Source organism: Micropterus dolomieu, linkage group LG15 (assembly GCF_021292245.1).
Source record: "Micropterus dolomieu isolate WLL.071019.BEF.003 ecotype Adirondacks linkage group LG15, ASM2129224v1, whole genome shotgun sequence".
Taxonomy (NCBI): Eukaryota; Metazoa; Chordata; class Actinopteri; order Centrarchiformes; family Centrarchidae; genus Micropterus; species Micropterus dolomieu.
This window is the reverse complement of record NC_060164.1, coordinates 11,586,140-11,598,817: the sequence shown is the minus strand read 5'-3', so window position 1 is coordinate 11,598,817 and position 12,678 is coordinate 11,586,140. Positions and strand designations below refer to the sequence as shown.

Below are 12,678 nucleotides of genomic sequence, written 5' to 3'. Positions count from 1 at the left end.
AGTCAGGGTCAGATAAATGAACTGTCTTACCACTTCTATAAACACAGTAGTTCTTACACAGGAAAATATGCTATAACTCCAGGCTAATATTGGTTTATAGTCTTTTATAAGCTATCAGGGGTGAATAGAGCAAAATACACTGGCAGAAATAATTGCTATGTTTTAAATTTTTTCATATACAGTGTATATAGACATGAGCATGTTTTAGGGTTGGTTCTGAGTGTATTTATTCTTTTCTCATTGCGAATAGGCAAGAAAAGTTAAGTGTTAAGAATCTTGCTCAAGTATTCTTCCAAGCTAAGCTGGACTACTCCAAACCACTCCACTCCATCTTGAGGAGTGGCCGACAAAATACAAAATTGTACTGTATGTTCTTGAATACCAACATTAATAGCTACTGATCTGGAGTACATTCAGAGAGTACATTCAGGCATCACTTTAACATTGTAACATATGTAATGCTGGAGCCACTAAAGATATCATGGCTTTAATGAACAGTCATTGCAATGCAGTCAGCAGGGTTACGTGGCAAAAGTGCCTTTCCTTTTGCGCAATTAACCTCCCATCTGGAAAGAGAAGAGATGGGGAATTAGAAAAGGGATGATCCTCTCATTTACTTCTCAGCAGCCGAGCAATTTCCCCCTGTGCCAAGGAAGGAAGGTTAGGGAGAGCATGAGGGGTCCACTATTGTGAAGAGAGGCAGATGGTTCAGCTTCCTCCTTGATCCCCAGATGGCAAAAGGCCAGAAGACTGTTAGGAGCCCACATTTGGCAACACCCTGCATTAGCATGAGCATACGCACAGGCAATGCCACATTCAACAAGTGAGGGTGCCTAAAGAAGGTGTCTTCCATGAATCACAATCAACCACAAATACAACAAATGGTACATTTAATTTCTTATTTCAGATTGATATTTGGGCTATAAAGTGACTGTTTCTGAAATACTGATACATACATTATCTGGGTATTTTAGTAAGGACTTGTTGGAAAAGTGAATCCATAATAAGGAATAGACCGTAACATCCGTGAATATCATGTCAATGTAACTTCTTGTCTATGTCAGCACTTTTAACACTAGAACCGCCAGGGTTCGTTGTATACCTATAACCGCCATGGCGGGTAAAATTTACCCGCTATAAAAATGCAGTGATTTTGTGATTATTTCTGCTACATGTTGCTCCAACACACTTTGGGAAACATTCAGCACCTTGGCTGTGCATTTCCTATAAACACCATCCCCATATTTCAGACATTTACAGAATGTTTATTCTATTCTATTCATTGTCTTCACCGTGCGGGTCGATCGCTTGCACTGTGCATCTGTGTAGGGCACGTTCACACGCGGCGGCTCTTTTGATTTCATCCACTCGCCACTGTTATAGATGTTACAGCCTAGTTATATTGTTATATTCTTAACACAGCTTCTATTCTGCTTGTTTTTTCGGACTCCATTGGACATCAAGAGAATAACATATAGCTACAAAAGTTTGAAAGTCTAAATAAAAGTAGGCTATTTATTTGAAAGAAACGATTATTATCAATTCCAAAATTCATTGTAGATTTTTACCCAACGGAAAAACGATCACTTTTCCTAAAAAATACATAGCATTGGAAAAGTTAAAGCCGGTCAAAAAGCACACGAGGGAGCCGCATGCTCTCTTGAAGGGACCGCAGAACACACCTCTATCACACGGAAAAACTAGCCTACTGTAGCATTAGTTTTGATGATCATGTAGCCTACACAAAAGCTATAAGCAGCAGCTTTTATGCATGTTTACTTCATACAAGTGGATCGCTGTCAGATAATGACCCGTCAGATGCAGAATCAACCTAGGACACAGTGCTCAGCCCCCACTGTCAGACTCTCCTTCACTCACTGCGCTGAGCAAGTGTAATGCCTGTTGTGGAAAAGGCGTTGCATAGAATGTTTATCTAAACGCATGACATGAACAGCGCTAAAATGACTCTATTCTCTAGAGGGGTAAATTTTACCCGCTGGCGCTTATAGGTATAAATGCCCATTTTTTAAAATCTGGCTTTATCTTAACATTTTTTAACAATAGGGGGTGCTACATAACACACTTTTAGGAAAAGTCAAAGACTGGGGGACTTGAATATTATATTGAAACAAAGATACATACAATCAAAAAACAGCCGCAGGTAAATTTGACCCGTTGGCGGTTCTAGTGTTAATGACATCAAAACAGGGGTAGGTCCATGAGTGTCACCAGATTACCCCACTGTAATTCCTGACCAATCAAATCAATGAAGATTTAGGCTGAAATATATACAACTTAACATGATTACTTTGGTCAGCTCTGTGGTGAAAATAAATCAATAAAGTCATGATGTAACAGGTTTTCTATTATCTTAAGCTTAGTTCACATTACACGATTTTTAGCCCCATTTGCCGCTCGGCGACCTTGGCGACAGTCAGGCTGTGATCGGGAGTAAATCAGCGGTCGATCGGTGGTCACCAGTCGTTGTGTGAACTACTCAACGACGCATCAAAACGGCTTTCCAACACATTTCTGACACATCGCCGACGTCTGCCAGATATCTAGCATGCCAAATATCTGGAAGAATCGGCCGACTCGATATCTACATCCAGCCAATGAGAGCAGGCAGCTACTTTTTCAGCATAAAACACTTTTTACTCACCTCCAGCTCTCTCTGTAGCACAGACGACCCCTGCTACCTGAATATGTGCTAACCCATTCTTTCACTTATATTCTTTGTCTTTATAATTGCTAACTCTATAATAACAAACAACAGCTGTTTCGTGTGTAGGATTGCTCACTGTCAGTTCGTGTAGTGTGTGACCCCCTGTCACTGATCAGTCAGGTGCCGACGCTGAAAGTCATGTAGTCTGTACAAGCCTTTACATGTAGCTACATGCCAACGAAAACTGACTACGTGATCTGCATATGGCTACTATCAAGATACACTATATCTGAGCAAACTCCATGTGTGCCATACTCATCATAAAATCTACTAATCTCCATACATTAGTCAACTAGGGTCTGATGGATTTGTACATCAAACATTTACAACTTGTGCAAACCAGTCATTGTCTAAGTTTTCAGTATCTTGTGACAACTTGTATATTTCCGTTTTACCGGCAATTGCACCTTATCTAAAATTTGCTCCCCATTCTTTCTAAACAAACCTTTAGACTTTAAACTGAGGCTGGATAATAGAAAGATGCAGGAAATAATGCAGTATAAAGAACGGATAGGAGCAATGGATGTAGGCGTGGATGTGGCCTCAAGGGAGAAATGTATATAACCAATGAAGGTAAAAGGTGGAATGAATTAAGTAGGTTGACTTAAAAAGAGATAAAATAAAACCTGATAGTTGTGGTGGCAACAACTATAAAAATGAGACCCAAGTTGAAAATTACAGGAAGCATTTTCTAAAGAGGATATACTTACGACTACTCCCAAGCTCCTCAAAAAGATATTGTACTTTCTCCCATTGAGTAGAATTCTGACCAGGTGGGGCCTCAAGTGGAACGAAGGCTCTGAAACAAATGAAACAATGAGCCATACACAGATTCCACACAAAAAAGAAATTACTTTGCAGATTTTGTAATCATTCTACCACAGCTACCAGTGTTACCATTGCTGTTACTAAAAGATGGCAAGAGAGCTAGAGAAATACCGACAGAAACAGAATGCTGCTAGTTCTTTTAGAAAACAATGACAATACAGCTTTTTTCCCCCTTTTTTATTCATATTTTAAGTATGTTGTTAAAAAGCAGCTGGGCAGTACAGAAACTGACTTAATCTGTATCCCACTACAAAGACCTTTTGTCTCCTATACAGCCCAATGCTCAGACAAAAATGGAAAAAGAAGCTGCATTTATACTATATTGATGAGGTGTTTGTTCATGTTTCATGTTGTGTGTGTGTGTGTGTGTGCGCTTTATTGTCATATACACATAAATGTAAACAAATTCATTCTCTATATTAAACCTATCCTTTAAGGGAGCAGTAGGCAACCACTGTGCAGAGCCCAGGGACCAGCTCCACATCTGAGCCGGTGTCACTGGTCAGTGGCACTGACTGGAGAACGTTGTGGATAGTGGTGGAAACCGGAGCGTCTTGAGAAAACCCACGCAGACAGGGAGAACAAGTGCCCTTATTGCTGTGAGGCCACTGTGCTATCCAGTGGGCCACCATGCTTTATAAATTATACACACACACACACACACACACAAATATCTTTCTCGAACTACCCACATTTCTTCAGTGGATTTAGGCAGCCTCAGTTACTTCTCTCTTCATGTAATCCCAGACAGACTCGATCATTTTGAGACCAAGCCTCTATGGGGACATACCAACACTTCCAAGACTCCTTGTTCTTCTTTATGCTAAATATACTTCTTACTGACTTTTGCTGTATGTTTGGGGTTGTTGTCATGCTGCAGAATAAATTTGGTTTGCCAATCAGATGCCTCCCTGATGGTATAGCATGATGAATAAGTATTTGCCTCTACTTCTCAGCATTGAGAAGACTATTAATTCTGACCAAATCCCCTACTCTATTTGCAGAAATGCAGCCCCAAACTTGCAAGAACCTCCACCATGCTTCACTGTTGCCTGCAGACACGCATTCTCGTACCGCTCTCCAGTCCTACGTCAAACAAACTGCCTTCTGCTATAATATTTCAAATTTTGACGCATCAGACCAGAGCACCTGTTGCCATTTTTCTGCACCCCGTTTCCTGTGTTTCCGTTCATAGTTTAGTCACTTGGCCTTGCCTCCACGAGGTATGGCTTTTTGGCCGCAAGTCTTCCACGACGGCCACTTCTAACCAGACTTCTCCAGACAGTACATAAGTGTACCAGAATCCCACTGTTTTTTGCCAGTTCTGATCTAATGGCACTACTGGGCATCGTCTGATTGTGAAGGGAAGTAAGCATGATGTGTCTTTCATCTGCTGCAGCAAGTTTTTTTGGCCGACCACTGCGTCTACGGTCCTCGACATTGCACATTTCTTTGTGCTTCTGGAAATTCCGGTGTGCCTTCAAATGTCTGCCTAGGACAGTTTTTTTGGCCGACCACTGCGTCTACGGTCCTCGACATTGCACATTTCTTTGTGCTTCTGGAAATTCCGGTGTGCCTTCAAATGTCTGCCTAGGACAGTTTTTTTGGCCGACCACTGCGTCTACGGTCCTCGACATTGCACATTTCTTTGTGCTTCTGGAAATTCCGGTGTGCCTTCAAATGTCTGCCTAGGACAGTTTTTTTGGCCGACCACTGCGTCTACGGTCCTCGACATTGCACATTTCTTTGTGCTTCTGGAAATTCCGGTGTGCCTTCAAATGTCTGCCTAGGACAGTTTTTTTGGCCGACCACTGCGTCTACGGTCCTCGACATTGCACATTTCTTTGTGCTTCTGGAAATTCCGGTGTGCCTTCAAATGTCTGCCTAGGACAGTTTTTTTGGCCGACCACTGCGTCTACGGTCCTCGACATTGCACATTTCTTTGTGCTTCTGGAAATTCCGGTGTGCCTTCAAATGTCTGCCTAGGACAGTTTTTTTGGCCGACCACTGCGTCTACGGTCCTCGACATTGCACATTTCTTTGTGCTTCTGGAAATTCCGGTGTGCCTTCAAATGTCTGCCTAGGACAGTTTTTTTGGCCGACCACTGCGTCTACGGTCCTCGACATTGCACATTTCTTTGTGCTTCTGGAAATTCCGGTGTGCCTTCAAATGTCTGCCTAGGACAGACCTTGCAGAATAACTACCCTGTGATTGTTGCTATGCTCAGTCTCGCCAGGGTGTATGACTTTTGACAGTAAACTGTCTTCAGCAAACTCACCTTGTTAGCTGAGTTGAGACCAGTTGTAGTCCTCCTACACAGCGGTTTCTGTTTCAGTTAATGATTGTGTCTCAACCTATTTATTTTATTTTATTTTTTTCTCTTTTTTTTTTTTGTTAAACACAAACACACATACACTTTGATTACTTTACACTTTAATTGTTTAATGAAATGTATGGGGCTGATTGTTCTTATGTTGTGTATATATGATGCTTTGGCAATGTTGTTATTACATGCCAATAAAGCTAATTTGAATTGAATTGAGAGAGAGATATCTATCTATCTATCTATCTATCGAGAGAGAGAGATATATATCTATAATTCTAGATAGATAGTTTTCCTAAAAAGTGTTGTTCTAAGTGGGGAAAGGCTTGATGGTATTGATGCTCAATTTCAGTGCTGACTTTGACACCATTCATCATGAAACCCTTTTACACTGATCATTAATCCTTTTTGACGGACAACAGAGAAACAGGCCAGAACCCTTTTTAGTATTTAGCATCTAAAAAGTCGAATGAAATATGGTGCTCTATGACTCTAGAAAGATTATTCTCGGAAGTTAAAAAAGTGGTAGTCCAAAAAAAGTTTAAAAAACCTTCACCAGGAGGAATCTATTTCAAATGAGAAATATGGAAACATTTAGAGTTATTCATGCTTTGGTCTATTAATCTTACATCATGTTCAAGCTTTATTTTCCTGTTTTGGTCCATCTTAAGCCTGCAGTGCAAAAACACTGCAGCCAGGCTCCAAAAACAAGTTGAAGATTCCTCATAATTACAGTAATGGCCTTCCAACAGTGGCTACCAATTTAAATAAAAGTATTTTGAAATGAAGGCTGTCATCTTCAACGCAATGTGTGCTATGACACTATGTCATAAACAGCATTTTAAAATGTTATAAGTAGCCACATACTCTGGTCCACTGACAGAGCTCGACTTTGGTTGCCTAGGTCTCAAATAAAAACTAAAGTAAATGTGATTGGGAAATTTTCTTTGAAGGCACCTAGACTATGGGGATGCCATCCAGACTGTTCTTAAGACATGAATCAATATTCTTTAGATTAAAACAAAAAGTCTTAAAGGCCAGATTTGAGTCTAAATAAACTAAAGTAATTTGCAGTGGCAAAACAATCAAACATCAAAAATCTGCAGCAATGAAAGATCAGGGGTCATTTCAGAAGTTAAACACCTTACCAGGTATAAAGACAACAAACAAAGGCCATCAAGAAAAGACCTACTGAGTGAACATTCACCAAACAAAGCCACCGTGTCTCTTGGTATCAGAAAAGCAGTCCAGGATAAAAGCTATCATGTTGTTGAAAATCAAAGGACCAGAGCAACAATTGCCAGAACAAAGCAGCAATAGTTCCAGTTCCAGAGGTAAAAGAGGGGCTAAATTGCTTCTGTCTATAAAAAAGTCCTAAATTCTAAACTTTAAGCTGTAAGAAAGTATAGTCATGTGTCCTTTATTTTCCCAAACTAGGTAAGCCTTCTGCAATGTGCCATTTAATGGCCGAGAGAGCACATTAAATCGTATAGATTGAACTTCAGGCATGTTGCTGTCACGGCTGAAAGGGAATTCTATTGTGTGGTGCAGGTGTTTCTGAACACAACCAGTATAAAATCTTCTGATGAATGAGACATGGCTGAGAATGTGCATTAGTAGAGATTTGTGGATACAATATCAGTGTTTCTAACATGTAGACTTTACTTGGGTGGGCCGCCTAGGTATATTAACAGCCGCCAAAGTATATTTGGTGAGCTATTTGAGCTTTTTGCAGAGAAACACAGAGAGAGATGTGTTACATTACAAGGCGCGTACATGGTGGATACTTTACATGCACAAACCAGGTAAAGCAACAGTGAACAGCGAACACACGAGATGTCATTCAATACATAAATCATTTTGATAGGGTATGTCATTAACAAGCCTTCTGCTATGAAGACAGAAAAATCCAAAAGATGAATTCTGTGACTTTATAAAACACACTGCTGATGGACAAAATCAGCAGCGCAGACACATACTGGGAGAGAGAAACAGAAAGAGGTGGGCCAGCCGGAGTGTTTGCAGTAAGAGACCAGAGGTGTAGGGGTGTGTGTGTGTGTGAGATTGGGGAAAAGAGAATTGAAAGGAAATGCAAGGTGAGCAGATTCAAGAAGTGAGTAAACACTAAAACACTAAAATAAGGTGGAGAATGAAGTAGAATTAAAATGGTGAAATAAGAAATAACCGACTAGAAAAAAAACCTGCAGCTCCCACCACAATTACACTGTCATTCTGTGGTAAACACTGAATACAGAATCACAAAACCTCAGTAGTCCCTCCACATGTGCTTTGTACATAGAGAAAATGCAAAGAATCTAGTTTAGAATCAGACAGACCAGAATAAAACCTATATTTAGACAGACGGGTCTTTTCCTATTGAATGGCTTATCATGGCCAGAGAAATGGCACTGTAGCTGTATGAAGGAGCCCTCCTCTCATTAACTGAACACAATGACATATCCACACCCCTTTCCACCTATCGTCTACTGAAGCAGAAGAAGCCATCCATGTCTCCAACTTACCCAATTAAAAGGAGCACCACGCAGACAATGACGAATCCAATTGTGTACTTCAGAGCGTTTTTCACTTGCTAAAATAAAAGAAAAAATTTAACTGGTCAATCGTGGCCGTGGACTGAAATATTATTATATATATTATTCATTGTGAATGAGGGATAGGGGGTCATACTCCATTTATCTACGGACTATAGTATGAGAACTATATAAAGTCTGAGTAGATCCAGTTTGACCTGGAAGAGATAACATGTCGGTTCCAGTGCTATTCAAGGTGCTTTTAAAGTAACGATACAAAAGACCTCCCTGTCTGTGAGAGAAAGTGCCTGTGTCAGCTCTAAACTGACACAAAGGAAGAAAAGGCTCTATGTGATAGCTGGTTGTTTGGTACATCACTCACTGAAAAGACTTCTAAAGATATAGATTAAATTTTTTGTCAAATTTCAGGTGACAGTATGTGGCCTATAATTTACAGCATGGATGCAGAGGTGCAAAAGTTTGACAATATGACTATTTTTACTGCCAGAAAATCTTTAATATTTACTGATTAATTTAAATCTGAATTCATCACAATACTGATTATTTAGTTTCAAGTTTCACTTTAATGTTTACTTGTCATTTCATGTATAAACACGCAAGTGAAATGAGGTGTTCAGTACCAGGGCACAAAAAACATATAGAAAAACATTCTATTATGCACAGAGTCGACAAAACCTGAACTAATGGTGTATTGTGAAGGTGCATACAGTATTCAAAGAAGCTTATGGGAAAACTAAAAGATTTAGGAAAGTAAATATTGAAGGATGGGCATTTGCTTTTATTGTTTGTTGTATAAATGTGTACAAACAATTGAATGAAACCTACACCAGAATGAAATTTGAATTTCCATACCATCATATCTGAGCTAGCTACAGTGCTATAGAAGAAAGGTGCATTCTTACCGAGCATTTGTTCACATTGTTGTCATCCCTTTCTTCATAGTAGAAATAAACAAAGGGGATCCATAGGAAGACACACAAGAGTATGATGGAGTAAAGTGCTACAGGGATACAAAAGAAGAATTAAAATTAGTCAATGATATTTATTCGTGCCAAATATTGCATGAATATCCATTACCCCTTCCTGGCATACAGTATGGCATTGCAATGCCTTTCTGACAAGTGCAGTGCATACATATACACAAACATATAATTAGAAATCTAATGTTATGTCCATAATCATTCATTCAGCAGTGTCAGATAATATAAAGACATGGAATTTCAAAGAAAACATGACCCCATTACTTAAAAACTTTCAAATGACAAATCTAGGGCAGGGATAAGTTACCACTTAATACCACAGTGAAACATTAAATAACTTCATCCATAACAATCATCCATAACTAAATTTTTGTAATAATATATCTCACATTTATTTATTTTCCACAAACCCAAAACATGTAATTTTCCCTCATTCAAACTAAAATCTATTACTTCTCTTTGTTCTGGATATTTTCATATCAATAGGCACCACATGGGTGACAATAGGGCATTCTCTTAAGTTGTCAGTTTGACCCTTTGGGGAGTTGCACTTCATTTTGTAATTCATTTAAAAAATAAATAAATAATATTTTTACACAAAAATACACTCCTGCTACAAACAAAACATACAGTGCCTTAAAGTGCAACAGAAAAACTGACTGATGTTGCAATTCCTGGCCATTAGTTCGAGGAGCAATGTTTCTAATCATTTTAAAACAATAATGCTTGTTAATTGGTTGTCATGGTTTGTCAAAAGGAAGCAATTTTAGTATGTGTTTTAAATAAATGACACCTTGGGAGCTTTCACCAGAGGTAGTTTTTCCACACAGGAAATCTACCGTAGACAGTTGGGCCCAGCAGGTAACACATATGTTTTGAAAAATAACTAATACAAAAAACAAAGCTTTGTAGAACTTTACATGTATGAATTTAAAAGTCGCTGAATCGGTTAATGGATTGTATCCCTCTATAAGAATCTCTAATTCAAAACAAGAAAGAAAATCAGCTCCTTATTTCATTAAGATGGTAAGATTTTTATATTTAAAAAATAAAAATAAAAAGGGCTACACAGACCTGGAATTCCTGGAATTTTATAAGTAACTGCCGTTCAATTTTGTCTACTGGTGCAGGCTGAACCACCGTTCACACACTTAATTCAAACACAAGCAGACGTGTGCAAGAACACCCAAGTAACGAGGCATGTACACTTCACACTGAGTAATATAAAAGATAACAGCTAGTTCGCTAATCATTAATGTGTTAGTGTGTCTTATACCTTCTTGTTCTCTCATTAGAGATACATTGTTTTTAAACAGAAGCATTTATAATTGCCCACAGTATAATGAGGATTGTTTTATGTAGTAGATTATAGAAATTGACGGGGTGATATACCCCAATATAAGCTAACTGCAGATAAATTAGTATTGGTGTTTAAAACAGCCGATAAATGACAATTTAAAAACAAACGGATCCCTCAGCCGTGTTATGAGTGTTGTTGTTGCATAGTTTGTCCACCAGTGGGCAGTCTGCAACTCAAGGTTGTTTGAAATGCCACAAATTCACCACAAAACACAGCAATCAGCTGTACTTTTGTTCAAAATACTATTAATAACAATAAAAAAAAATTCTTTTTAAAGGTTTACACATAACAAATGTAAGGGATACACTTTGTTTATGTTAACTGTTTCTGAAAAGAAGGGGGAAAAAAATAAAAATTTCGTTCTTAAAAATCCCATATCTGTAGGGCTCTAGTAGATTATCACTCTAGTATGTTTCTTCATGCTATGGGTTGAGGTTAAGCAATGTTACTAGCTAGCAAAGTTTTACAGTGGTGTCTGATCAAGGTTGACAAGACTTATTTTCCTTTTTATTTATCATATGCTGCTGGACCAAAACATGTCTTTGTTTTGAGAGCTCTCTGTACTGTAAAAGCCAGTTACTAATACCACTGGGTGTGTTCTGAGTAAACTAAGAACGGTGCTGTTTTTGCTCCGATTGTGATCCAGGGCATTGAACAACTGATTCAGTTAAAGGGGGATTTGTTTTTGAACATGTTAGCCATCTGCCATTGGTGTTTTTAACATCACTTTGGGCAAAACTCACATGGCAGGTAATCATTAGTTGCATTTTAATATTGAGCGCTGCAAAAAAAAAAATCAATCTGCATCAAAAAATGATTAAAGCCGGAGACCTGTATGAAATGAATGCAATTCATCTGTCCTTGATGAAACAACACGCTATTCTCTGATCCAAGCCTTTTTGTTTGGTTCTTCCTGTACAAGCAGCTTTTTTTTTTTTTGGAGAAAAGACCAACACTCAAATGTGTTAGGAATTCACAGAGCGGAGGTGAGGCACAAACACTTAAACAGAGAGATGCTATTTCAAGCTGGGGGCTTTTCTTTCTGCAGCAAATGGATGTCGGTGAAGACAGCCCAGACAACCCCAAAATAACTCAAAGAAAACATGTCACAAAGATGTGTTCAGCAACATAGTTGGCATAGTTACCTCGTTGAGATGATAATGTACATACAGTGGGGGAAAAAAGTATTTGACCCCTTGCTGATTTTGCAGGTTTGCCCACTTACAAAGAATGCAACAATCTACAATTTTAATCATATGTACATTCTAACAGTGAAAGACAGAATCCCAAAGAAAATTCTAGAAAATCACATCATATGAATTTATTAAAATTGATAACCATCTGATGAGGAAAAACAAGTATATGACCCCCTACCAAACAGCGAGTATTCTGGCTCCTACAAGCCAGTTAGTCTTTCTTTAAGACACAGCCCCAATCCCAACCAATTATCTACATCAAATACACCTGCCTCACCTCGTTACCTGTATAAAAGACACCTGTCAACACCCAAACAACCAGCATCCAACATCACCACCATGGGCAAGACCAAAGAGCTTTCTACGGACATCAGGGACAAGATTGTTGATCTGCACAAGGCTGGGATGGGCTACAAGAGAATCAGAAAGCAACTTGGAGAGAAAAGATCAACTGTCGGTGCAGTTATCAGGAAATGGAAGAAGCACCACACCACCGCCAACCTCCCTCGGTCTGGGCCTCCACACAAGATCTCGCCTCGTGGGGTGTCCCTGATCATGCGAACGGTGAGGAATCATCCCAAAACCACAAGGGGGGACTGATGAATCAAATGAAGGCAGCTGGGACCACAGTTACAAAAGAAACGGTTGGTAACACACTACGCCGTCATGGATTGAAATCCTGCAGCGCACGCAAGGTCCCCCTGCTCAAGAAG

At 39.2% G+C, this 12,678-nt stretch overlaps 1 protein-coding gene across 1 annotated transcript in view; it reads right to left on the bottom strand.

Annotated features, from left to right (window-relative positions):
* lmbrd1 (LMBR1 domain containing 1) overlaps positions 1 to 12,678 on the bottom strand; it is a 59,352-nt gene that overhangs the window by 32,095 nt on the left and 14,579 nt on the right. The window contains exons 4-6 of the mRNA XM_046071470.1: positions 9,332 to 9,429; positions 8,400 to 8,467; positions 3,436 to 3,524 (exon numbers count right to left, since the gene is read on the bottom strand). Coding sequence (XP_045927426.1) covers positions 3,436 to 3,524; positions 8,400 to 8,467; positions 9,332 to 9,429 — 255 coding nt within the window. The remainder of the gene's footprint in view (positions 1 to 3,435; positions 3,525 to 8,399; positions 8,468 to 9,331; positions 9,430 to 12,678) is intronic.